The sequence below is a fragment of the Pungitius pungitius genome, chromosome 2 (genome assembly GCF_949316345.1).
Source record: "Pungitius pungitius chromosome 2, fPunPun2.1, whole genome shotgun sequence".
NCBI classification, from domain to species: Eukaryota; Metazoa; Chordata; class Actinopteri; order Perciformes; family Gasterosteidae; genus Pungitius; species Pungitius pungitius.
Genome location: NC_084901.1, coordinates 30,278,673 through 30,303,377, shown reverse-complemented (window position 1 = coordinate 30,303,377; position 24,705 = coordinate 30,278,673). Strand labels below are relative to the sequence as shown.

At 49.3% G+C, this 24,705-nt stretch overlaps 1 protein-coding gene across 1 annotated transcript in view; it reads left to right on the top strand.

Moving 5' to 3' along the window:
• efnb1 (ephrin-B1) overlaps window positions 1-24,705 on the top strand; it is a 54,116-nt gene that overhangs the window by 13,383 nt on the left and 16,028 nt on the right. The window contains exon 2 of the mRNA XM_037460046.2: window positions 10,027-10,304. Within this exon, the coding sequence (XP_037315943.1) occupies window positions 10,027-10,304 (278 nt within the window). The remainder of the gene's footprint in view (window positions 1-10,026; window positions 10,305-24,705) is intronic.

Here is a 24,705-nt window from a genome sequence, read left to right as displayed (position 1 = left end):
GTGGGCCTGCTGGCTCGCCTACTCGCAGCTAGTGATTTGGGGGGGGCCGCCCCCCCCCCCCCCCCCCCCCCCACCCCCCAATGCTGCTGGACGGGGGGGAGGGGAGTTGCATTCGTGGCACACTCATTAACCTGGCATCCAGCTAAGCTCCTAGCCAATTCATATATTCCTCCGTGCACTATTGTGTATTAATATCCCCTCCGTGCTGCCGCTCATGGGGCGCGCTCGGAGCGTAGCCATGGCGATGATTGTGTCATTATTTTGCAGTCTGACGAGTGATATCCCAGTGGACCGTAGCTGGGCTGTCCAGGCCTGTCGAGAGGGTCTGATTAGAATTGCAAATGGCCGCCAAGTGTTGTGTTTATTGTGTGTCTCAATATTGGAGACATTCAGGCGAATCAAAGCCCTCAGCTGGAGAGATGGGGCCGAGGTACGGTGGGCCTCTCTGGTTGGCACCATGTCCTCAGTGCTTACACAGTGCCACCGCCCTGCCCCCCCTCCCTTCCACCCTCTGTTGTTCTTCTGTTTTACTCTCTTTGGTCAACTCGTGTGTGTGTGTGTGCGTCCTGAAGTACGTGGACACAGCTGGAGGAGAGCGAAAGAGGGGCAGGAAGAGACACTAAATCCAGTGCACTCAATCATCTGTAGTGTGGCGGGTCCTCGCCCAGCTGAGAAATATGAAACACGCTTTATGGTAACGACAGAGCAGCCAACAGGCATAAATACTGGAGGAAGTGCCGAAGGATTAAAATGTCTTGTTTGTTTGCTCGTAATGAAATTTATCTTTGATTTCATGGCTTTTTTTTAAACGCTGGAGACAGAGTTAGCTGCTTTTCATTAGTGGAATTTCTTCTTTTTTTTCCCCTCTACCTCACCGCAATAAGGTGTATGGAGTTCCATATTAATGGCTGGGGGGATCTTCGGGGATCTGCATGCTGTCACGCCCTGCAGATGGAGCCCACTGGCAGCGGGCCCTTGTTATGGCTGGGTGACAGATTGTGGTACAAAGTGCCCTAAATACACACTTTTGCCGCAAATCACTCGCAAATTGTTCTCCCCCCAACGATTGGCCATTACCCCATTATTGACTCACTGTTTGTACAGGATTCGGCCAAATCCATCTGAAAGGCATCCTGTTGTGTGAGACGGGGAGCTAGTGCTTTAGCGCACCGTGTAATTCACTCTGTCAGCCGCACACAGAGAGGCCTATCTTCTCTTGTTTCGCTACTGTTGGCTTTTAAAGAATTTGCCTGTGTGTGTGTGTGTGTGTGTGCCTGTGTGCCTGCGTGCGTACGTGCATGTGTGTAATGCACAGGCACATGCAAGAATGTGCGCTCATGCATGCATACTTCCCTGTTCAAACGGAGGATAATTCCTCAGGTCATACACGCTCCCCTTTTAAAGCACCGCATGACCGGTCCCAACAGGCCTGTGTGAGGCCCAGGTACGGACGTGCACCGCGAGCAGGTACAACCGCGGTGACACGGCCGTGGAGGTTTTAGCGCGCCACGCAAACGCACAGACACACACACACACACACAGACGTTCTATTTTCTGAGCTCTCGCGGCTGCGGGCTAAATGAAACAGGAATGCGTGCGCGCTCGACAGCAGGCCCGGAGATTTACTGTGAGTTTTTTTAACCGCAACATGTGAACGAAGGGGGAAGGCCAGAAGGCGACGCGAGGCTCACGTGTCCGGCGCGTTATGATCAAATGTCACGGGCCTCGGGAAGGGCTCCAGTCGGACCCGAGGCTCGCGGCCTGTTTAGACAGCGCTGTGTGCCGTTGAGCTTGACAAGCAGTTGATGAGAGATCCTTAGAATTTTGTGTGTGAAGGAGAAAAAGAGAGGGTAGTGTTTGTGTGTGTGTGTGTGTGTGTGTGTGTGTGTGGTGGATCGCCGACGTGGCTGTTTGTGAGTGTGTGAAACCAAGGAGAGGGTTCACGAGGTGACGTCTCGTCAGCTGTTTGACTTTCCCAGGGAAGCAGTTTCAAGAACAATGCAGAAAGAAAAAACACCGACTGCCGACAATCGAAATGACAAAAAAAAAAGAAAGAAGAAAAACCCGGGCGCTGTGTGTTGGTGCCTGAATTATTGCCGTTGCTTAAGATTGGAGACGGGGCAAATGTTTGTGAGTGACCGCCCTGTGCTGGTAGCAGACGCTTGTAACCTGCCGGACTCCTCCAGCCATCCATCTCCCAGCACCGCTTACAATGGCAGGAATACATTAAAAAAGAGTCAGGAGGGAAGGGGACGCAAGATAAATATTGTGCTGGTATTTTCCCTCCCGCTCTGCTGCGATTGTCTCTCCCGCTGACAGATGAACAATGAAAGTATTGAACTTTGCGGGCGTGCTATCTTTTTACTTCTGGGTTCAGAATCGCGCTGTCAAAGCCAGACGAGTTCTGGCAGAGATTGATTGACTTGCTCTCTGTGCGCCGCGTCGCCCCCTTTGTTCTTGTGGCGAGGCTTTGGTTCCTCTCCAGCATCACTTTCTGTAGCACATTAACACCTGTTAACAACACACAGACTCTTGCAATATTTATTCAGCTCCCCCCCTTTAATCAGTAAGGAGTTGCTGTGTGATCCTATTCAACTCGCATCTCCAACCCTAAAACAGAAAATCTATTTGTTTTACATCTATTAGGAAACAGGGAAATTTGCTTGTTTGCTTTCTGTTTTGCATTTAGAGATTTTCAGGCTCACGTCCGTAACCTGAATTCAAAGCTCCAGTCAGTTAGCTTAGCTTAGCTTAGACTAAAAGGGGGGGGGGGGGGGGAGATAAAGCAGCCTGGCTCTGTCGAAAAGTAACACATTTTTCCTACCAGCACCTCCGGAGTGCACTGATTCTCGCGTTGCATCCCGTTGGTTCAATCCGTGCCAAAGTGTAACGCCGACACACAGCCGTGTAACTGGGTGTTGCCGGTCAGATTTTGTTACCTTCCTGCAGAGCTATGCACGCCGTTTCCCCTTGTTGTTTTAGTCTTAAAGCTAAGCTAACAGGCCGCTCCACATATTTGCTTCAGCGGCGTCTCAACTCATGGCCAGAAAGGGGCTCGATGTGTCTCATGGAGCCTCATTAGCAATGGACGTCGGGTTTGTCCGGGGGACGCCTCGTGGCTGTGATCCCTCGCTGACTTGGTACAGAGTTTAGCGGGGCTACCCGAATTTTTAAAAAAAAGAGCTAACTTGAGCTGTAAAGCCTCCCATCCCATCCATGAGCTTTTCATTTTGCTTCATTATGCAGTTTAAAACCGTGATCCCGCGAGTCATTTTTAACCATGCCGAGATAGGAAGGCATTTGTTGAGAATTGAATTTAGCCATGACCGGCTCTTTCTTAACCAAGCAAAAAAAAAAAAAAAAGAAGGACAAAAAAAGTTGAGCTGTTTGTGCATATTTATGGCTGTTTTTTTTTTTTTAGCACACGTAATGTGCTGATCGAGTAGCAGCTGTGACGGGCCCTTTTCGGAGGGCTTCTAATCGATATGGTCGGAGATACCGAGCAGGAAAATGGCCGCCGGGTTACAAACCGGGGCAAGCTGCTCGGGTTTGATAGTGTCCGTCATTCAGTTTCTCCCTAGTTTCTCCTCCGCTCTCCCCCAATGCTGGAGTGAAGAACAATCACCAGAGTGTGAGAGAGGCCATTGTTCGCGGTGGAGGTTCTGCTGCTCTCTCCCCTCCTGCTCTGCTCGCCACTGATTACAGCCTTGCATCGTGGTCCAGCTCTCGACTCTGCAGCTCTTGGTCCTTGGGGGAATCTCTCTATCTCTCTCTGGCTCTATCTCACTCTCCCCCCCCCCCCCCCCCCCCGGCCCCCCCGACGGTCACACAAACACGCTCACGCATACAGTGGGCTCGGGCCAGGCGGGTTTTGGCAGCGACTGTAGACCGGGCCTGTGGAGAGATCTTTACGGAGCATGCAGGGCCCATCTGTGGCGACTCCTCAGCAATGGGAGGCAGCTGTGTGTGTGTGTGTGTGTGTTTGTGTGGTTGTGTATGTGTGTTGTTGTTGAGGCCAGGGAAGGAGGAGGTGTGTGTGCATTCGGGTCAGAGAGCACCCCCACAATGAGGGCTAAACTCGGGCTGAAACTGACCCAAGCGCTCTCGCCTAGCCGAGCCAAATCTTCCCTCCTCTTTTTTTATTTTTTTCTCTCCCTCCCCTTCGCCGCCGGAGCCCTCCAGCTGGAAGAGCTCAGTCCCTGAGATCCGGGATGAATAAGTGGAGAGGCAGAGAGCAACAGCCTGGGTCTTCTCTTGCTTGTCAGTGATACCGTGGACGAGGTTCAATCACAACCGCACACACCCGTGCTTGCTTAACTGCGAACCGCTCTTGGAGAGGGATGGGCTCGGCACCGACGAAAACCACAGAGGCCGTAAGGAGGAACCGATTGTGTTCCTTCTACCCCCCCGACTTCTGACACTCCTCTCAGCCTCCGCTCCCCTCCGAGGGCAACGACCATTTAGCCGCCATCGCGTTACCTGATCGTACCGTGATCGTGACGGAGGGCGAACGCCCCGGGCTTGCTTGGTGAATGTGTGTGTGTGTGTGCTTCCGTGTTGTGTAGCGCGTCCGTGAACTGTTCTGAGTCATGCTGAATGTGATTTGCTCTGCATGCCAGCCTGTTGACTGAGCTAACCGAAGCTAGTGCATGTTTGTCTGTGTGAGTGTGTGTGTGAGAGAGAGAGAGAGAAGGGGGGGGGGGGTCTGTGTTCACACGTACAAAGCGGCTCTCGGCAGGACGGAATTCAGGATGTTCGGTCCCCCTCTTATGCCTGTGACATCTTCATTTATGTCCCTTTTTAATGGGGACAGCACAGAGGGGAAAATACTCAGCTTTCTGTCACAGTTGCCAAGTCTGGCCACTGGAGTGGAAATGCAAGTTGGTGGTGCGTAGTTTACCCAAAGCACTACTCGTTAGCAAGTTTGTCCTGCTTCTCTATAATAAGGGTCAAATCCTTCCTGCTTTGCTAAACAATCCTGGAGCCAGATGGGCCTTGTTTTGCTTAATTTCTGGATCCTTGTGTTTGTGTGGGTGTGTCTTTTGCTACGTGTGTGTGTGTGTATGTGTGTGTGTGTGTGTGAGTGTGTGTGTGGCCTGTGTCTGCATTGCGGCAACTTGTTTACCGTGTTTGACGTGAGGAAATCAGCGTGTGTACACTGCGGGGCGTGTGTTTATGCGTGCGTGTTTACAGACAGGTCTCCCTAAGAACATCTGCCCCCGCGACGGCCTGACGGAAGCCAGCTATGTATACAAGCTACGGCCACTGCGGGCGAGGACCCATGACCAGCTCCCCCTTCCCCCCGCCGCGCCGTCTCAGACGGCAGGGGTGGGGAGGGGGGGGGGGGGGAGGACCGACTGACGGGCGGACGGACACTTCAAACCATCCTCGGATCAGTTTGACGCGCAGCTCGACGGCAAAATCCTCTGGAGCTTTTACGCGGAGTGACAGTTTGGCGGTGGCGAGTATGAAGTGATCACGCTGTGTCCACAGCACGCGCTGGATCTCCAGCGCACATCAGGAGAGAAGCCGCTCCGGCATTGCGAGGCCCGGGCCGGACGCGCCGCTCTATCTTGATGGATCTGAAAGCGGTTTATGGCAGGAACGGCCTGGGCCATTATTTGATATTGATTGACCTGAGCTCGGGCGGGATGGACCCTGTGCACCCTGTGATTACACAAAAACGTAGACCGCCTCCAGCAAGTGAATCCGCTTGAAATCCCCCCCCCCCCCCCCGCCCCCCCCACCAGTCACCCACGGCAGAGCTGAACTACAATGCTCTTTGCATAATGCCGCTTTGTGCCGCTGACGGACCTTACCTTGTGATGGGGCTGAATAACTGTAATGTGTCACGGGACGCCATAGAATCCGTAGGCGAACCCACGCGGGACGTTGATTGAAAGGGCCTGAAATATGGCGTCGGAAGTTTCTTCTGTGATCATGCCGGGGAGGCAGCCGCTGAGGATTCAGTGGATGGTGCGAGAGAGAGATGATAATTGGTGAGGGAACGCTCCTCCTGCCGTGATAATTACCTCACAGAGAGCGAGGGGAGTAGGGTACCAACCTGTCGTGGCGGGGATTGTGTTTCTTTTGGCGTGGCCTGCAGCCATGTGCTAAAAGCCGGAGGGGGAGGGACCAATAGAGAGAGTAATGAAACGGAGGGAACCGGAAGGCGGCCATCCGGTCCCCTCTCGCGGAGATGGATCGTCCTGTCCACGTAGTCGAGAAATAACGGATCGTAATTGATATGTGCGCCGCGCTCGCGCTGCTGCTCAGGAGGAACAATTTATTTTGAAAAGCATTCCGTCAATATGAGCCGCCCCCGCCTCCTTTCTCTCGCAGGTCCTGTGTCTCGGGTCCTTTCATCCATCGGAGGCCGCCTGCCGGAGCCGAGGCCCGAGTTGACTGGATGGGGGTGTAGAGCACGTGGGGGGTGGGGGGGGGGGGGGGGGGTTAAGGGGGAGCGGGGGGCGAGTTTGAGGCTCTGTGAGGGCTTTGAGTGGGCCTTGGGTGTAGGTGGCGTTTTATATGAAAGTCGGTGAGGGCAGGGGCGCCTGAATAGGGGTGGCTGGGAAGGTCCAGGATGCACCCCACCGTGCTTTTGTGTGTGTGTGTGTGTGTGTGGAGGCGGTGGCGGCAGTAGAGGGGGGTTGGGCTGTAGCATATGTGAGATCATGTGCTCATATTCACCAGTGGAATGTAAAAAGAGAGGGGGTGAAGGGGGGGCCTAGTTGTTTTCTGTTCTCCCTCCGCTGTGCTGTAGCGTAGGCCTGTTTGTATAAGCTCTTTACAGGATTGAGCGCGGCCGCGAAGCCGTCCAGATGAAACAAAACCAATCGCATGTGGCTGTTTTGAGAATGACTCTCTTTATTGTGCTTGGTGGAGGCAGATCCACCGCCATCGCTCGCACTCGGGGTCATTTCCCAGAAACACTGTTTGCGTCCGCGCGGCTCTTCCTCTGTGCACTCGAGCCTCTTTCATCAACAGGTCTTCTAAAAGTCTCCAGACGACACGAATGAAAGATGCAATTCAACCTCCCTTTTACCCCCCCCCCCCCCCCCCCCCGCCTCTCTTTTTCCCTTTCGACCTCCTCAAAAGTACAATAATCTTCAGTCGGTCGTCTCCTCCTCTCCATTGCGTGTGGCTGTGTGCAGCACCGGAGTGGCGCTGATTAAGCCAACAGAGAGACAAACGGGAGACAAAGTCCCAGCCCACCAGTTTAGTTTCACATCCTGGACTGGAGCTGGGCTGCAGCTTGCCAAGTGGAGGGCTTTTAAACTGGGCTAAACACTAATTGCTGCCCTATTTCTTTTATGTTGCTTCTTTCCCATCTGCGATGGCGCTTCCAGACCTCCACAGCAGCCAGAGCCTCATTATAGCAGACAGTTAACAAAGGCTGGGAAACAGAAGCGGAGAATTCACTTAGGATAGCTATCTAACCGCCAACCAGGAGGCCTGCTCTGAAAATTGAATCAATGACAGGGGCCCGGCTTGTGATTAAATCCTTCAGGGATATTAAGATATTCAGATTTTGCAAATCTTAATTATTCATCTAAATTCTTGCCGCTTGCTTTGATAATGGGAATAAATGGTTTGTGAAACTTTGAAGCGGGTTGTCGTGCTCATTGTTTCATTTGAAAGAAAAATAAATAAACTTTTTGTTTAAAAAAATAAACTGCATGCAATATTCCAACAAAGAAACAGAATAAAATACCTACTTGTTGAGTCAAACAAATCAAGGTCTAATTATAATGTTTGCCTGGTCTTAAAACCTGGTCTCTTGCTTGTTTTTCTGTCGGTGTTTTTCTGCGTGTGTGAGGAGAGAGGAGAGAGGAGAGAGGAGAGAGGAGAGAGGAGAGAGGAGAGAGGAGAGAGGAGAGAGAGAGGGGGAGCAACGTAAAAAATACAAAAAAGAAAGAAGGAAATGTTGAGGAGGTGAATGAGAAGGATAAAGCGAGAGGGAATGAGATGGGGAGCAGAAATTGAGAGGGCTGAGATGGGGGGATGAGGGGGGGGGGGGGGTGGTCAGCAAACAAGAATAACGTTGCCATGGAAACTTGTTTATGCCTCACTGATGCATCTTGTAGATCCAATTAGAGGCTGATTGTGTCCGTGTCTTCATAGACACACGCACGTGTAACCCCTTCACACACGCACATACACACACACACACACACACACGAAAACATATGTACGCTGATTCTTTCACACACACACACACACAGGCTCAGGCAGGGTGTTGCTTCTGAAAACCACAAATTGTTTGGGGAGGTAGGACAAAGCACACCCTGCATTCTCTCTCTCCTATCGGCCCTTGAATTAGTACCGCCCCCCCCCCCCCCCCCTCCAGCCAGCCCCCATGAGCACTAGACAATAGCGTGGAAATAACGTCTCACCCGCTCCTAAGCCTCGTACGAGAGGTCCTACCCGCATTCTTTCATGACATCATTGCAGCCCACAACAAAAAGTGAGGCCGTTGACGGTGGATGGATTTTAACCGTTTTGCAAATTTGTGGTTGCGATTTAAGTCTTTTGTGAATTAACTAATTGATTTGGTAATGTGCCTGCCCGAGAACAATGGCCGTGAAGCCGGAAAAGGCCTTAATCCAATCATGTTCATTTTCATGCAGGGTTAAAAAACAACCGTAACTTACAATGGCTGGACGATGGCCCGTGTTCAACATCAGGGGAGGAATGGTGATCACAGACCCCCCCCCCCCATCACTGCACTTACAGACTCCTTTATCACTCTTTCACGAGTCCTCCCCTTCCCTCGGCCTGTCTGAAGAGTCAGTTATTTAGTTGTGAAATGATGTGTGTGATGATGGCACTCAGGGAGAGAGAGAGAGAGAGAGAGAGAGAGAGAGAGAGACCCTGATGTCTTGTTAAAACGTGAGGGATCAGAAAGAACAACAACGGCATTGCACGCTGTTAAATCCTGCTTAAATCCGCTGGCATGGGCAGATCTAGCAGATAGCCCCGCTGCTGTGCTCGCTGTCTGCGACCACAACACACACACACACACACACACACACACACACAAACACACACCCGTGGTCAGTCCGGCTGTCTAGGTTAATGCCTGGCTAACTGGGACAGCAGAGCTGAACCATGTTGACATTTTAAGCCTCAAACAAGTCCAGAACAATGATTTAGCCCCCTCCCCTCCGAACCCCCCCCCCCCCCCCCCCCCATCAGACGGCAAACTCAGCTCATTTTTCTGACTGACACAGGCACACAGAAACATACACACCACTGCCCAAATACATTGCAAGTACTCAGTGTAGCCACCCCCTGCTCACTTTACACACACACACACACACACACACACACACACACTGGGTCTCCTCCTGTTCCCCATCTTTGGTGAATAAAGAAGAACAAGAGCTGATCTGATTGAGTTGGCAGCACAGCGAGCGAGGTGGAGAGGTACAGTGAGGCCAGATGGATTATCTTAATCCTCCAGGAGACGATCGTGGCCGAGGGGAGATGGACTGGGAATACGAGGAACCTTCCGGGCTGACCCCGGGTGCGCTGTGTTCCTTTCAGGAGTTCGTACCTCCTGAAGTAGAGGCGGCGCGGAAATGATGTCGACGCACAGGGGTTATTATTGAAGTCCGCAAATATGGAGAAAAAAAACAAGCCGCCGCTGCATTCTCTGGTTGTAATCCCATTCGCAGCCGCCTCTGCGGGCAGCCATTTTGTGTGTGGCCATCTTGTCTCGCAAACTTTTTGGTATGCTTTGATTCGGAGCCAAGTACGAAAAAAATAAACGTTGAGAGGATTTGTGTGAAACGCTCCGTCGCCTGACGCTGAACAATGTCAAGCCGCTACATGTAGTGCTCTCGCGGGGGGATGAATAAACCACGCTTTGCCCGAAGGCCCACGGCAGACACATCTAAACCTGTAACTCCCAAAGCTCAAAGTATTAGGGCTGTATAAACTGCTGTCGAATTATGGGGCTGCGTTTTCCAGACGGCCTTTATTACGTGTTAGTGATCGTTTGTGTTTTCCTCCCCCCGTCAGGTTTGTGGCCGGACAGGGCCTCGTCATCTACCCAGACATCGGGGACAAGCTGGACATCATCTGCCCCAAAGCGGACGAGGGCAGAGAGTACGAGTTCTACAAGCTGTACCTGGTGAAGAGGGAGCAGGCGGAGAGCTGCAGCACGGTGCTCGATCCCAACGTCCTGGTCAACTGCAACAAGCCCGAGAAGGACATCAAGTTCACCATCAAGTTCCAGGAGTTCAGCCCCAACTACATGGGCCTGGAGTTCAAGAAGAACGTCAACTACTACATCACCTGTAAGTTCGGCTCCCACGATGACACACAGTGTCAGTCAAAAGTTTGGAAACATTTTCTCATGTGATTTGACCAGAAAGTGTGTCCACTTTATTTAGCTTTTCAGCTTCCATTTAAGCACTCAAACGGAGAAAAAAACAAATCTGCTTCACCCTCGGTTACACACAGTCACACCTGGGAGGTTGCTGGTAAAACTGTTGTAAGGGCCCTGCAGCAGCTCCATAGCAACACCTGGAGCGGAGGGCCTCACTCTAGAAATCCTGGTGGTTGGTGTTTAGAGGGGCAGAGTTCAGGATTAATCTACAACCCTGATGGACATTCCCTCAAGTACTTCCTTCCTTAAATACAGCTGGTTTTTCACTCCTACAAGAGGAAAATTCCACATTATTATATTTTAAACCCAATGGTAAGCCTTTTAATTTACACAACTTTACTTTCACAATAAACTCCCAATAATAAGAATGTCCGTTAGTTTATTTGAAACTAAGCATGTAATTGGGTCGTTACGTAGTTAAGTTGGGGCACCGTTACTTCATGAACTCCAATGAATTGCGAGAGTGTCTGGTCATCACTGCGCAGTCGTCAGTATGGGTTTAGGGAACAAATCTAATTGAGACACACGTTTTCAATAATAAATCTATAATGATAGAATATTCATTTGGACGCCAAAATAGTTTTTCTTTCACAAGTTCAGTTTTTATAAAATTGTAAATTATAAAATGATATCCTGGAAACTTCCAAAGATCCGAATGAATTGCAGCACTGTAGAACGAGGCGGACGATTCTAGAAAAAATTATTCTGCATGATTAGTTTTTTTACTCATAGATTCTCATGTACATTTTGCTAGTGACACTCCTGTGCTTTTACAGAAGTAATATTTTAAAAGTAGCAATCCTAGGCTCTGAATATGTTTATTAAAAACTCTGCACCTCTCCACACACTTTCCTCTCCTAGACACGCGTCTCTCTGGGTATAATCCAATATTAATGACTTATTGTCAGTTGTTAGGAAACAATGGAATCACAGTGCTGCTGTTTAAATGATACCCTGTACCAACATGTTTAAAAGTAGATGGTGTTAAAGAAGATAAATGATTACAACAAAATATACAGATAAAATTTGCATTAAATTCTTAATGAAAAAAAAATATATGTTATTATTATTATTAAAATTATTATTCATGCTTTCAATTGTAGAGCATTTAAAATATGTATCAAGTGAGCGAGGAGAATTTGTGTTAATATAATAATATGAGTGTAAACAATGACTGCTATTTTCAATATTCATTAATATTCAAAGACAATCATCAGTCCCTTTGACTGGTGCCTTCTGGGTAATTATCCAAGTGGGGATTTACATCTCTCTACAACGCCAGTGATCGATGAGTGAGCTTCAACAGGGGCTGTCGGATAACCTGGTTCGGGGCAAAACCTCAGCAGGGTTTGTATCTGGACTTGAGGGTGGGAGCTCTGTTTTATCCAGGCTGGTTGTCAAGGCGACCAGCACTGCAGCAGTGATCACAAGTTCAGCACGAGAGGTCATCGGGAACCCTGTCCTCAACACCAGTAATAGATGGAGGTTAACTAGGCGGTTGTTGGAGAAAATGGTGGCGGCACCACCTCAGCACAGTTTCCCTCTGGACTGGGTGTTAGCGACTCCTCATTTAAAGTCAGGTCTAATCCAGCCAAGACTAATCTTCCTGGACTGGAGTGTTTGCAGAAGGTTTTAGATGAGGTCCTACTTTGAGGCTCTGAGGTTGAATCGGCCCATTTACCTTGTCCCACTGCAACGCTCCTAACCCGATATTGTATTGGCTGGTCGGTCTGATCTTTGTCAGGACGGACAGGACCAAGTCATCCCTGAAGGAGCGGGGGAAGTTGACCCGATGCTTCACACTGCTTCAAACTCGGCTCAAAGCGGCCTTCGTCCGACAGACATTTCTGCTGAGTTTCTGCAGCCTTTTTCTCAGGATCAGGCATTTTGGTGAAATGGTGAAATGTTATGATGTCTGTAGGTTACAATGATTAGAGTTAGTGTTTGAAACCCATCAGAATATATTATTCCAAAGGGAGAGAAATATTTGCAGGACAAGCTAATTCACTCCAAACCATTCAAAGCTTCGTCTTGTGGTTCTGGTCTTGTGGTTCTGGTCTTACCATCGTCAGGCATGGCATCCTCCTTTTGAAATGACCATTAAATCCCATGAAAATGCCTAAAACAGCAATCAATTAATCCTACCTACAGGTTTTGACAAAACCTAATATAGATAACTGATACCTCTGAGCCAAAGAGCTCCTTTGTTGTCCAACAACTATTAAAAACACATCACTGGCTGACATGTTATTTTATTACCATAGACCTGAGCTCTCTATCCAATATTACAGTATATTATATTATGGAGCTGTAAACTCACTAGAGCACCAAACATGTTTGAATCAGACACTGACAGTGGTCCCTAAAGAAGGCACTTCTTTGGTCAGAGTAACGTCTGCTAAAACTTCGAAAATTACAGTTTTTTTTTTCTACAGTTTTCTCTTTAGTGAAGTCACATTTCTTCTGACCAGTTTTTCAGGATTCACGTGTTTAGCAGGAACAAAAGGGCTTAAACCCGCCTCTGGGAAGTCATGGAGCATTGTTGATTTTAAGTGTTTTAAAAGGATTTGTAAGTAACGAGCGGGTAGGTTACAAAGCTGCAGGTCATCTGACGGCTGTGACGACAAGCCACAGTCTCCTTCCCCGTCATGTTAGCTCAGGAGCTGCAGAGGCCTGCATGCTGGGGCTCAGTTAACAAATGCCAAGGACAGTGTTATTTTAGACGCCGCTTTGGCCGTATCTAATTATTCCTCGAATCCGTCATTTCCTACATTTCCTGGATGGAGTTGATTACACGCGGTGGGCTTGATCTGTCCTGAGGAGTGTTGTCCTGCCACATCTGTAATTGATTCTACTCCGTATCAATGAAGTGATCGGAGAGCAAATCTCTGCAGGCCATAAGAAATAAACGGATGAATGAAGTTATTTGAAAGTTTACCTTTTAAAATATTCTACTCCTTTTATGGCTTTTCCCCCTGAATACGGATGATTTAGGTTTGTATATCAAAGTGTCTGAATCCTGGGTAAAAGGTGTACGTTTTTCTTTTTCTTGAGTAAATAAAAACAAGTTACTTTATATTTTAAATATAAATAATAATACAAATAACGCATGCTAAACTAAATCCTGCATATGTTTTCCCTTTTGATCTCAGCAGTTCAATCCATCTTTGTGAGCTCTCCCTCAGAGCCACAATGTGGGGAAGCATGAAGCCTGTGATGTTATCAAGCGACAGTTTTTTCGGGGGGGCCGCTCCAGTGGCAACACATCATGTGGACTTTAAAGAAATACTTCTTTGAGTTTTATTACGCCCACATGTCTGTGGAATACACCTTGGGCACTTTTTTCGGCATCTGCTCAAAGTTTTCCTAGCCAGCTGCCGCTCCGTATATATTGTCTGCTGATTACATGATAAATATTTTAACAAACGCCATTAGTGGCATGTGCGTGAGCTGCAGTAGGACCCGACATCGGAGAGAACCCTCCCAACTCCACGTGCTTTCCCTGCTGACGCGTTAAAAACACTCGACTTAATCATTACACTCAAACGCGGTAACATTCAGTAATCGGATGAGGTATTCTGCCTCGCTATTGTTATCAATATTGTTGTCCTTTGCAACACAGAGAGCTTTCATGTGTCCCGCCCGGCGCATATACCGCAGCACACTTCATCAATCATTTAGACGATGCGTGTTTGCTGTACGTGTGAGAGAGAGAGAGAGGGGGGGGACGCCGCTCACACCTTCGCTGATTATCTTGTACCGCAGACTTCTGCCCGCGTTTTCCGCTGAGGCCTCTTCAGGCCGGCTTAGCCCCGTCCGGAAGATGTGACCGACGGCGTCGGACGGCGTGGCGGTTCCGGACCCGCCGGGGCGAGCGGGCGTAAATCTTCCCGGCTAAAAAAAAACGCCCGGCTTATCTGGGCTGATTTAACGGGGCAAACGGTGTTTGAAGAAGACGCACAGGGAGTGGACATTCCACTAAATCTCCAAAAGCCCGACCCCCCGCCCCTCTGTCTCCAAGGCTCCGTTTGTCTTGTCCTTGATCATTCCCCCTCCTCCGCCCCCCCTGCCCCCCCTCTGCCCCCCCTGCCCCCCACTTCCACTTCTGCTCCTTGCATGAGGTAGAATAAGCAACAAAAGGTGTGGGGTAAAGAAAGCAACAAATGGTGTGCGTCTGTGCATATTTTCTTTGCGTGTGTGCCTCGGTGTCACAACAGGGGATCCACGTCGACCGGGTCCCGTCTATCCCAGCACAGCTTTGACAGGAGTCATAGGGGGGCGGGGGGGGTCAAAGGTCAAAACTCACGGACAAGGGGTCGCGGAAACACTGCAGGGGATCCGTAATGGTAACCCGGGACTGATCTAAACCCCAGACCAGCACCAGCCGGTGCTGTCCATCAGCGCCGCCCCCCCCCCCCCCCCCCCCCCCCACCTACGTACACACTTGTGCGCACAAACACATAATCATCCCCCCCCGGTGTACGAGTGCACAAACTGGTTGTATTTCACTGCGTTGTCTAAACACAGGATGTGGAATGAGCTGTTTGGGAGTAAAATGGCCGTGCTGTGTTTAGGGGTCGGAGTCGGGAAAGAAGTGATTTTAGGCAGGAGGCTTTTAAGGAGGAGGTGATATAATGGAGAATCGACAAGCACACGCATGTTATGGTGTGTGTGTGTGTGTGTATGTATATATATATATATTGTGTGTGTAGACAGTCTTTATACTCTCGCCAACCCGGTTGGAGCAAAAAAAAAGGAAAGAAAATGGGGCATTTTCTTTCCCATTTGCTCCTCATTGGAATAATGCAGCATGACTGCTCCGTGATACGCTTTCGGTCGGTAGCCGGGCCGGTGAGTCTCTGTTGTTCTATATAAGGGTGAAGCCACGAGGCAGTAAACAGAGGCAGCCCGTCGCCGTGCACTCCCCTTCTCCCTTGATTTCCAGCGCAGCGGGCTGAGTAAGCCTGATCCCTCCTGACAGCTGTCACTCTCCATCTCAGCGTGCCATCGTGGACTCTGAAACACACGACTTCCCCTGCAGAGCAGTGCCGCAGTGGAGCACATGCTATCGAACCTTCAGAGGATTGCCGTAGTGAAACGTGCAATGGACCATTTCAAAAATATAGTATTTAAAAAAAATGTAGAAAAAAAATACAGATGACAAGTTTATTATTCGTGGATGAATTTGGAATTTCAAATTATTTCCTGACTCGTTTAAATGTGTTTACTGACCTGGATTTAAAAGAAACAGTAAACCTGAGCATCTGTACAAACTGCATTGTGCTGTGGGACGATGTGTCTGCACCTGACAGGATTAAGGCGGCACGCTGGGTGTTACCAACGCTAAGGCTCTTTTGCGTGGGCTATCTTCCGTATCACCCAACAACCACCATCCAACCCCCCCCTCCTCCCTCCTCCTCCACACCTCCATGAATGGCTTCTTTTGCCATCCATAGCAAGCAGCCGCCCCTCGGGAGACTTTTAAAAGTGAAGGATGAAATCTTTGACCCTTGATCCTCCCCTGCTGCACGTTTGTTTGCATGCAAATGCCTCGACACAGGCTGGTTCGTAGCTCTATTTGTTGCTGTGCAGAAACTGCATTCTGATTAGGAACACAACGTGTTGAATGTCATCTTTTAGAGCTATTATGAAATGACCATAATCCAATAACAGCCACCCAATAAAACACAAAAAAAAAAGCCCCAAATCGGTTGTAATTGTCAGCAACGTGTTTTTAACAAGGCAAAGGGATTTTTTTTTATTGTCGGATTACAGATGCAAATAATTCACACATTTCTAGACGAAGTGAAATGATTTATTTGTGAAACTTTCAACATCTAGTTTTCCCTCTTTGGAAGATTTTACTGGGAACACAGGGCAGGGTTTTCTTTTTGTCCAAACAAAGGACTCATTGTTTTGTTGCATATTTAGCAGCTTTGTTCCCAGGACTTGAAATATAGATTCAAGTTGGTCAAATAGTTTCTAAATGCGAAGGAATAAAAAAACAATCAGTTTTAATCATTTCCCTGGATCACCCTTGAAAAAAAAAAAACAAGAAACACGTGTCACCTCATTTACACCGTGAAATAGTTCATATACGGCGTAGCCGATCGTTTTGTAGCTGCCGATTAGCGTTTTAGGCAGCTGATCGCTGAGCCTTAATGGATTTCAATTTCACAGTAAACCCTGCTAACAGGTCGGGTTAGCGCTGGTGAAGCAGCATGACCTGGGATAAGGAGATTTAACCCGCGCCCCTCCATTTGAATGGAATACAGCCCAGTGTATATTAGTGCCGGTGTAATATATGACTTTCTGCTTGCTTTGCAAATCCATCCTGTGCTTCCTCTCCTCTGGATATTTCATCCGGAGGGGGTTAGCAGGCACAGCGTTATTGTCGCTGGTTATTGCCTTTTGTTTATTACAGAGGAGTTTGTTTAGAGGGAGGTGGGGGGGGGGGGGCGGCGGGTGCGTGTTTGTGTTGTCTTGAGGCGGAGGAGGGAGGGAGGGAGGGAGGGAGAGGGGAGGGGACAGAGTCTCTCTGAGAGGGGATAGCTACTCACGTGGCTGTATAAGTGAATGGTAACCATTGGTTACGCCTGAACCCGTCGCTGCTTGATGAAGCTGATATATTCATGTATTCATCTCAATTAGTCCGCTCCGTGCATCTTCAAATGCAGACACTCATCCCTCCTCGGCTGCGCTCCATGCTCATCTTATTAGAATATTTCATCCTGCGTGTGAGTTCTTCAGCCCCCCCCCCCCCCCTCCCCCCCTCTCGCCCATTACGTCCTCCCTTGCTCCTTCCCGGTCGCCTTCATTTATTCTGAACCTCACGTACAGAGGTGGTGTGTGTGTGTGTGTAGAGGAATTGAAGTCTGTGTTCAAGCCATTTTCGTTAACTGATAGTTTAGATCTCCTCTCAACACACCGACCACAGGAGACCACAGAGCTCACTCTGCGAAACAACAACACTGTTTGTTTGTTTTTGTGCTTTTTCTATCCCCTCAGCTCGACACAAACCCATTTGCGGAAGGACTCTTGTCGGCTGTTGGAAGCAGCGTCCTTGTTGTCTTTGATTCCGTCCGCTATGGGAAGGAACCATCTCTGTGGTTTTTTGCCTGCCTTGAATAGCTGTTAGGGTTAGGGTTAACATACGACAGGCGATTTGGCTCGGGACAACGGAGGCGAATCGCTCTTTACGAAAAACCTAAGAGCAGGAGAGAGAGAAACGACGACAGCCACGGACTGAAACACTCTCCATATTTGCCTCTCCGTCGGAGATGTCTGAGGTCGCTCGCCCTCCGCTTTGCCAACAACACATATTCTCGGCGCCTTTCTTCTCAGGCCAATAGCTAAGCTCAAATCACAGCTCTCAGCCTGTCGGATGGAGCTCCATCTCTCCCCCCCTCCCCCCTCCGCCCTCCGCCACCCCCAGAACAGTGGTTTCTCTTTTCCAAGGCGCACTCTGAAATGGCTTTGTTTTCCGACAGCCATTCAGTGGCACCCTCAGCCGGGCCCTGCCAAGACGTCCGCCTCCCCCCCCCGAGCTGGAGCCCGGGCCTGTTTACACAAACTCATCGGAGAAATATGGACGTATAATTATAGAGGCTGTTTTAATGTCGCATCCTCGCGATGGAAACCACTGAATGCTTGGTCAGCTACGACGAGGGGCGGCTGATGCAACCCGGCGTGAACTCGGCAAGAACATTTCAGCAGAGAGCACTTTTTCGAGGGGAGGGAGTGGGGGCTTTGCATGAGTGTCTGATCTAAAGGGAGAAAATGGGAAAAAAAAAAAAAAAGATCTCCTTGATGGAATGGAATCAGCGCCGAGCAAAGCAAACAAAACATGAATCACGTGGCGGTGATGGAGTTTGCTGCGGTCGTCCAAAGCATAAATACAGAGTTCTAAATACTGCTCGGCGGGCCAGGGCCGAGCCCGTTTCTGTGAATTCAGCTCGGTGGCAAGATGTCCGTGTTCCATTCCAGCGTGGCCACAGACACACAAACTCAGTAACAGGAGCAGACAAACACACAGGAGGTGTGTGTGTCTGTGTGTGTGTGTGTGTGTGTCCACAAACATAGGCACAAAGCCACATAAGCAAATTCAAAGACACTGCGTGTATGTGTGTGTGTGTATATATATATATATATATATATACTTTTTTTTCATATGCTTGCTCTTGCATGCAAATGAAAGCTTACAAACATCCCCAAAAAAGGCCCAATGCTCTCTGCGCTCAGATTGGCTTGCGTCATAGAAGCTGCTAAATGCATTTGTAAATGCAGGATGGATGAGAAAAGAAAGCTCCATGTCTTCAAATAAAATACGTGATGTGTTTGCGACCATTCTGTAGACGGCGATGGAACGACCCCCCCCCCCTCCCCTCCCCTCCCCTCCCCTCCCCTCCCCTCCCTCCCCCTCCTTCAAACCCACAGGTTCAATCTCTGACTCTCTTTCCATTCCTCTCCCTCCTTTTTTGCTTCTGCAACTTAATATGTTTCTCCCTCTGCCTTGCCATTCCACCTATTTTCTCTCCTCCTTAGATCCCCCCCCCCCCCCCCCCCCCCCGCCTCCCCCTCACACAAACACACTCTTCCTCCTCTCCCCATCCCTCCCGCTCGGTGACAGATCCTTCAGGAAATTGTTTCGAGTCTGCCAGATATATTCTTTTTGTGTGTGTGTGTGTGTGTGTTGTAGCTGTTTATTTGTGCCGGGGGCGCCAGGACGACCCCCGGAGCCCCGGTTTCTCTCGGACTAGAGGTTAAGCCTCCGAACTCGTCCACCACCATCGCGCCAAAAGAACACTGATCCTCGATCAGCGTGGCTTTACCGCGAAACCGATACCTGGGGGGCGCGAGGGGAGAGAGAGGAGCACCAGGGAGGATGTAATCAGCGCGTGTGTGTGTGTGTGCGCGCGCGCGTATGTGTGTTTGTATATGTGCTTCAGCTGGCGGCTTTGTGTGTATTAGGATGTAATCAGCAGCATTTTCTCTGTGTGCTGTGCTCTGTGATTGGGGTTTTGGCGACAGCACAGGAGGAAGGGAGGGAAAAGAGTGTTGCTTTTCCTGCGTCTTGTGTTGCAGCCCGGGCCTGCGGTTTGGAGCCCCGCTCGCAGCCCATGGCTCCTTACACCCCCTCCATCTGTTATATTTACGTATACCAATGAGCGCCGCCACCTCGCGCAATCCCAAATGTCTGGGTTGGCTGCAGTCCGCTTTGCTCAGTCGCCATCATGTTAGCTTAGGTAGAGGAGTATCGCGCCCCCCCCCCCCCCCCCCCCCCCCCCCGGGCTTCAGGCTTGCACACTTGCATTAACACCGTGTGTGTGCACGGTCGCAGGGACACAAGCTCGCCCACACACACACGCTTACTGTCTCCATCATCTCGCTATCCATCTCTGTGTCTGGTGTACGGCTTGCGGATTTAGAGTTTTTGCGGACAGCAGATGGGTCGACATCGACTCTCACCTAAATAACAAGTACACTCTCTGGCGCGCTTTCTCCTTCACTCGTTTCTCGAGCAACAATCCCAAACATGAACTCTAAAATGGGCAGATTTGCTGTGTCATATCATTCTAATTTGAATATCTTTGGGTTTTGGGGACAGCGTTTGGACAACAAAAAAACCCACATTTGAAAGCCCCGGGCTGTCATTTAGACTTTCCACTGCGGCATGTGACGCACTAAATAATGAATCCGAATAAAACGTTAACAGTCATTGTTTGTTGTTTGTTTGTATGCTTGTGGCCCATCTTTGAGTTGTGTTGTGACGAGGAGCACAAGGCGGCGGCTTCCGCTGTCTTGCCTCTCTGTTGGAGGCCGGATTGAGAAGGTCAGTGAACTGAAGCTGCTCTCTCCGCCGAAGGGCTGAATGGACACAGTGTAGGAGCTGCACACGCTTAGACATCTCTGTGCCCCTTTTTTAACGCGCCACCACACTTTCAGCCACACGCACCAGCGCGAGCGTGCGGGTTCTCTGAGGGCGATCGGTCGCACCTTCCTTTCGGTGTTCCTTAACTTTTTGCCAGGGCTGCGCCGCCTCTGCTTTCCCTCAGAGGGGGGTTTGTGCACAGATTAGCTCTCTGGTCAGACGAGATTTTTGGAGCCTCATGGCCTTTGACATGCCACCGCTATCACCCGCCACATTCCGATCCGTCCCAGCGCTTCTTTTATCAGGCGGCGCCCGGGGCTGATTTGTCTCTCGTGGGACTTTTTAGATCGTACGGGGGGGAGACTCTTCTGCCGGAGTCCCACGCGACCTTTGTAGACGACCACAAAGGCCGCAGAGGAGCCGGAGAGGATCAGTTTTATCATCTGCCCGGATTTAGCGAGTGAACCGCGGTTCACCTCGTGTGATTATCAGGGCAAATGAAGCAAGACGAAGACTTCAATGAGCCTCCTGCTGAGGAACAAGCTCACTAAGACCTTGTGTGTGCATCTGTCAGCTGATTACACACGTGTAACCTGACAAAAGCAATACCACCCACTAATGCGGATGTTGCTGCTTTGAGGAAGTACCCGCTGAGATTTGTAATAAGCTTTTAGATCAATGCTAAGGCATTGTAATAGACACAATAATGGGGGAATTAGATTTATTCTATCCTTATTATCAAGCCAAATGACATCATTTAAAGAACATTTTTGGGTTGCTGTTGTGTTGCCTAAAAGATCTGTAAGACCCCATTACATGCAGGTTAGTAAACATATGGCCTGTGGACCAGAACCGGCCCTGTTAAGGCTTCAATCTTGCCCACAAGATGACATTGCAAAGTGTGGAAAATGCACAGATGTTTTTTCAATGTAATGCACTGTTATTCCAACAGAGAAAAGATTGATTACAACATGTGCCCTTTCCATCCCGACAGGAAGACAACAATGGTTGTTACATATATTCAGAATTGTGCGCAATATTGACAGTGTGAATGAATCCGTATCATACTTGTACCCCTTTAAACCATATCGGCAGAACCCATGACCTGATACATCAATAGCTTGCACGTTACTTGTTGTGCTTGTGCTAGCCCCTGCTAACTTAAGTTAAGCTTAAGTGGGACACTAAGAAACATTCTTGACCTGCACAAGTTGTTTAGATCGGCAAATAAGTGAAATGTAACATTGTTGTATAGTTCCAAAATACTTAGTATATACTAGTAAAGTAAAGTTTTTGAGCTTTATTGATGAATAAATAAATAATGGCCATATAATGAAAGTGAGTATACTGACTCTATTACTATGCAGAGCTTTTAGTGGTCCGGCCAAATGGAGATCAAGGTTAGCTATGAACATAAATAAGTTTTGACACCCTGCATTGCACATATTTTTTTCAGCCTAATTTTAGTAGTTAATTTCAGGGCAGTAACTCTTAATCTTGTCAACAGTCAACCTCCCACACCCCCGTACCCCCCCCCCCCCCCCCCCGCCCTGCTACCGTAGAAAATTGAATAATATGCTCCATTTCTTTGTGTACGACTTCCTAGAATGGCCTGAACCCTGAACAGGATATGACCACGGTGTGGGGCTTTTCTAATTTGAAATAGCAGCAGGAAGTTGTCCGTCAGCCTGACAGAAGCTCCAATAACGGGGCAAACGATGGCGGGTCAGACGGGCCGCTGCTGTAGATTAAATCAAGAGCACAAGTAGAGGGTCCCCGGATTCCTCTGGTGAGGGAAAACACCTGGCTGAGGATGGGATGCATCAAACGCCAACGCGCAACTTACCTCTTTGAGGAGGAACACATTCTGTGTACTCGTTGCTAGCTACGCACACAGCCGCCTTAGGTACACACACACACACACACACACACACATTAGCTCAGCACGAGATAAACAGTAACTGGGCCACATGAACAATATTAACCTTTATCTTTTGAGTGAATATGTGCGTGCGTGTGTGTGTGCGTGCGTGTTGCATCTCTTCTAACCTTTCCATCTGACCAATAGGAAAGTGCAATGCCCTTTTTTTTTCTCCCTCTGACCTAGTTCCCCTTCTGCTTATTTCTCTGAACATGCAACATTTCAGCTGCTGTTAGTGAGATGATGCACTGTCTGGGACGGCGGCGGCGGCAAGTGTGTGCGCTCGGGCTCTGTGTGTGTTTTGTGTGTCGCTTTAAGGGGCGTGACTCTTCACCTGTTAGCTAGTTAGTTGTGTGTTCAATGGTGTTGATGTGGGCGTGAGTCCACAAGAGCTGGCCCCGTTTGAGAACAATAATAATCTTATAACTGATCAGATTCATGGTCGCCTGAAATGTTTTTTGTTTTTCTTTCCTTCTGCAGCCGAGTACGTGCTTTCAGATGAACGCAACTGCCGGTCATCTGAGGCAAAACCAGCGGCTTGAATGTCCCCCCCCCCCCCCTCCACCCCCCAACCCCTCCGCAATTTCCCCCCCACACATGATTTGTTTAAAACTGCTGAGGTTTTCTGCGGCTGCAACTCGATGATATCGGTGAAAAGAGCCATTACAGCCAATTAGCTACTCTGTCATTAGGGAGGGTTGTGTGGGCTAGTGGCAACTTCTGCTCACAACAGAATACATTAAGCCTAAAATAGCTGCTAAAGTCGAAAAAAAAGCTAATATCTAAAAATGTTCCACATTAGCATCAACACAGTCCTGGTGGGCTGCATTTTTGCATTGCGTGTGGGTATAACTCCAACGCTGCATGCAGCGGCTCACAGCGTTATAAGCTGTGCCTTTCCATCCCTCAGGTAACACTGTGTTAATCTGTGGCAATCGACCACATTCTAAAATTCCATGATCTGAAGTCCCCACAGTGCACACCTGTCAGATTACGTGGGTTTTTGGGCTTAGAAGCCTGTGTGCACATTGTAAGCAGGCCTTTATTATGTTGTGTGTGTGTGTGTGTGTGTGTGTGTGTTTGCGAAGGGAAGAGGCGGGTGTGGGGTGGCGGGAGTTCTGGAGAGAGGTTCAGGATGCGATGTACTCTAAGATGAGTCTGTCTGCATCTGTCATGTTGGAGTGTGCACAGTCTGTTCGTGTTTGAGACGGATGACTTGCTCCGCTCCCCAAGGTCCTCCTGTTATTCCGCGTCCTTTATCTCCTACTGATCCGACAGACGGACCTGCGCCGCATGTGCACCGTTGTTTGTTTGCGTGTGTGTGTGTGTCTCTGTGTGGGTAAAACTTCTGCATGTCCGGGCCCTCATCTCATGTGCTTCGTTGAGTGCACAAGGAACTGGGTTGTCCTCGGCCTTTGTTTTTTAATGTTGTGCAGGGGAGCTCTGGGTTTGCCGAGTTGGTAAATGGAGAAAAAGAAGGTTGAAAGCCCTGCTCTCCGGTGGATACACCGCAGAGGTGACACACAGACACCCTCAGCTAAATGATGCAGATGCTCTCTGTGTCTGCAGGCTGTGAGTCTTGTAGAGAGACACACACTCTAACACACACTCAGAGACACTTTGGGAGCTGCTGACAGGTCCGTTGCAGAGGTTAAAAGCTGTCATAAGTAGTCTTGAAGCTCGAGGCCATAGAAGTCCTTGATGCATAACCTTTGGCTCAGTAATCTGGGACCATCTTGACTGATGTACAGCGACCACACATGCACACACACACACACACACACACACACACACACACACACACACACACACACACACACACAGATCACCGAGGAAAAGTTCCCGAACATTTGTAAATGGCTGGAATACAAACTTGCACGTGCACATATCTGTCCAAGCATGCAGGCATACTATAACTGGACACCCACGCACACATACTCAAATGCAGACAATTCCACAGAGCCCCAAACACACACAAGGAGAGATTCAGGGCAGCGTGTAAGAAATTGTGAGTGTAAAAACGACGCGGGCTGGCAGAAACACACACACACACACACACACACACGCACAGACACGCACACAATCCAACACTTGCATATGCTTCCTCCACTTCACAGAGAGAGATCACCTCCCACTTCTTCTTCTTTCCAAACTGAGCTCTCCTCCTCCTCCTCTTAACTCCTCACTTCATCACCTCCTTCTATATTCCCTCACCGACATATGCACACACACACACACACACACACACACTGGCATGCAAGCTCACTTCAGACGGATCAAGTCTCACCCCTCCCCAGGTCGTACGCTACCTCATCTTCAAAAAAAGGAATCTCCTGCTTCCTCGCCTGCCCTTCCTCACCCCTCACTCCTCTTTCCATGCCCTCTCTAAACACCTCACCCCCACACACGCACACACCTCTTTCTCAACCCCCCCCCCCCCCCACCACGCTATCCCATATTGCTCTCTGCTGGAAGGACTTAGAGGTGGCCTGTAATTTTGGTGTCAGAGGAGCTCTT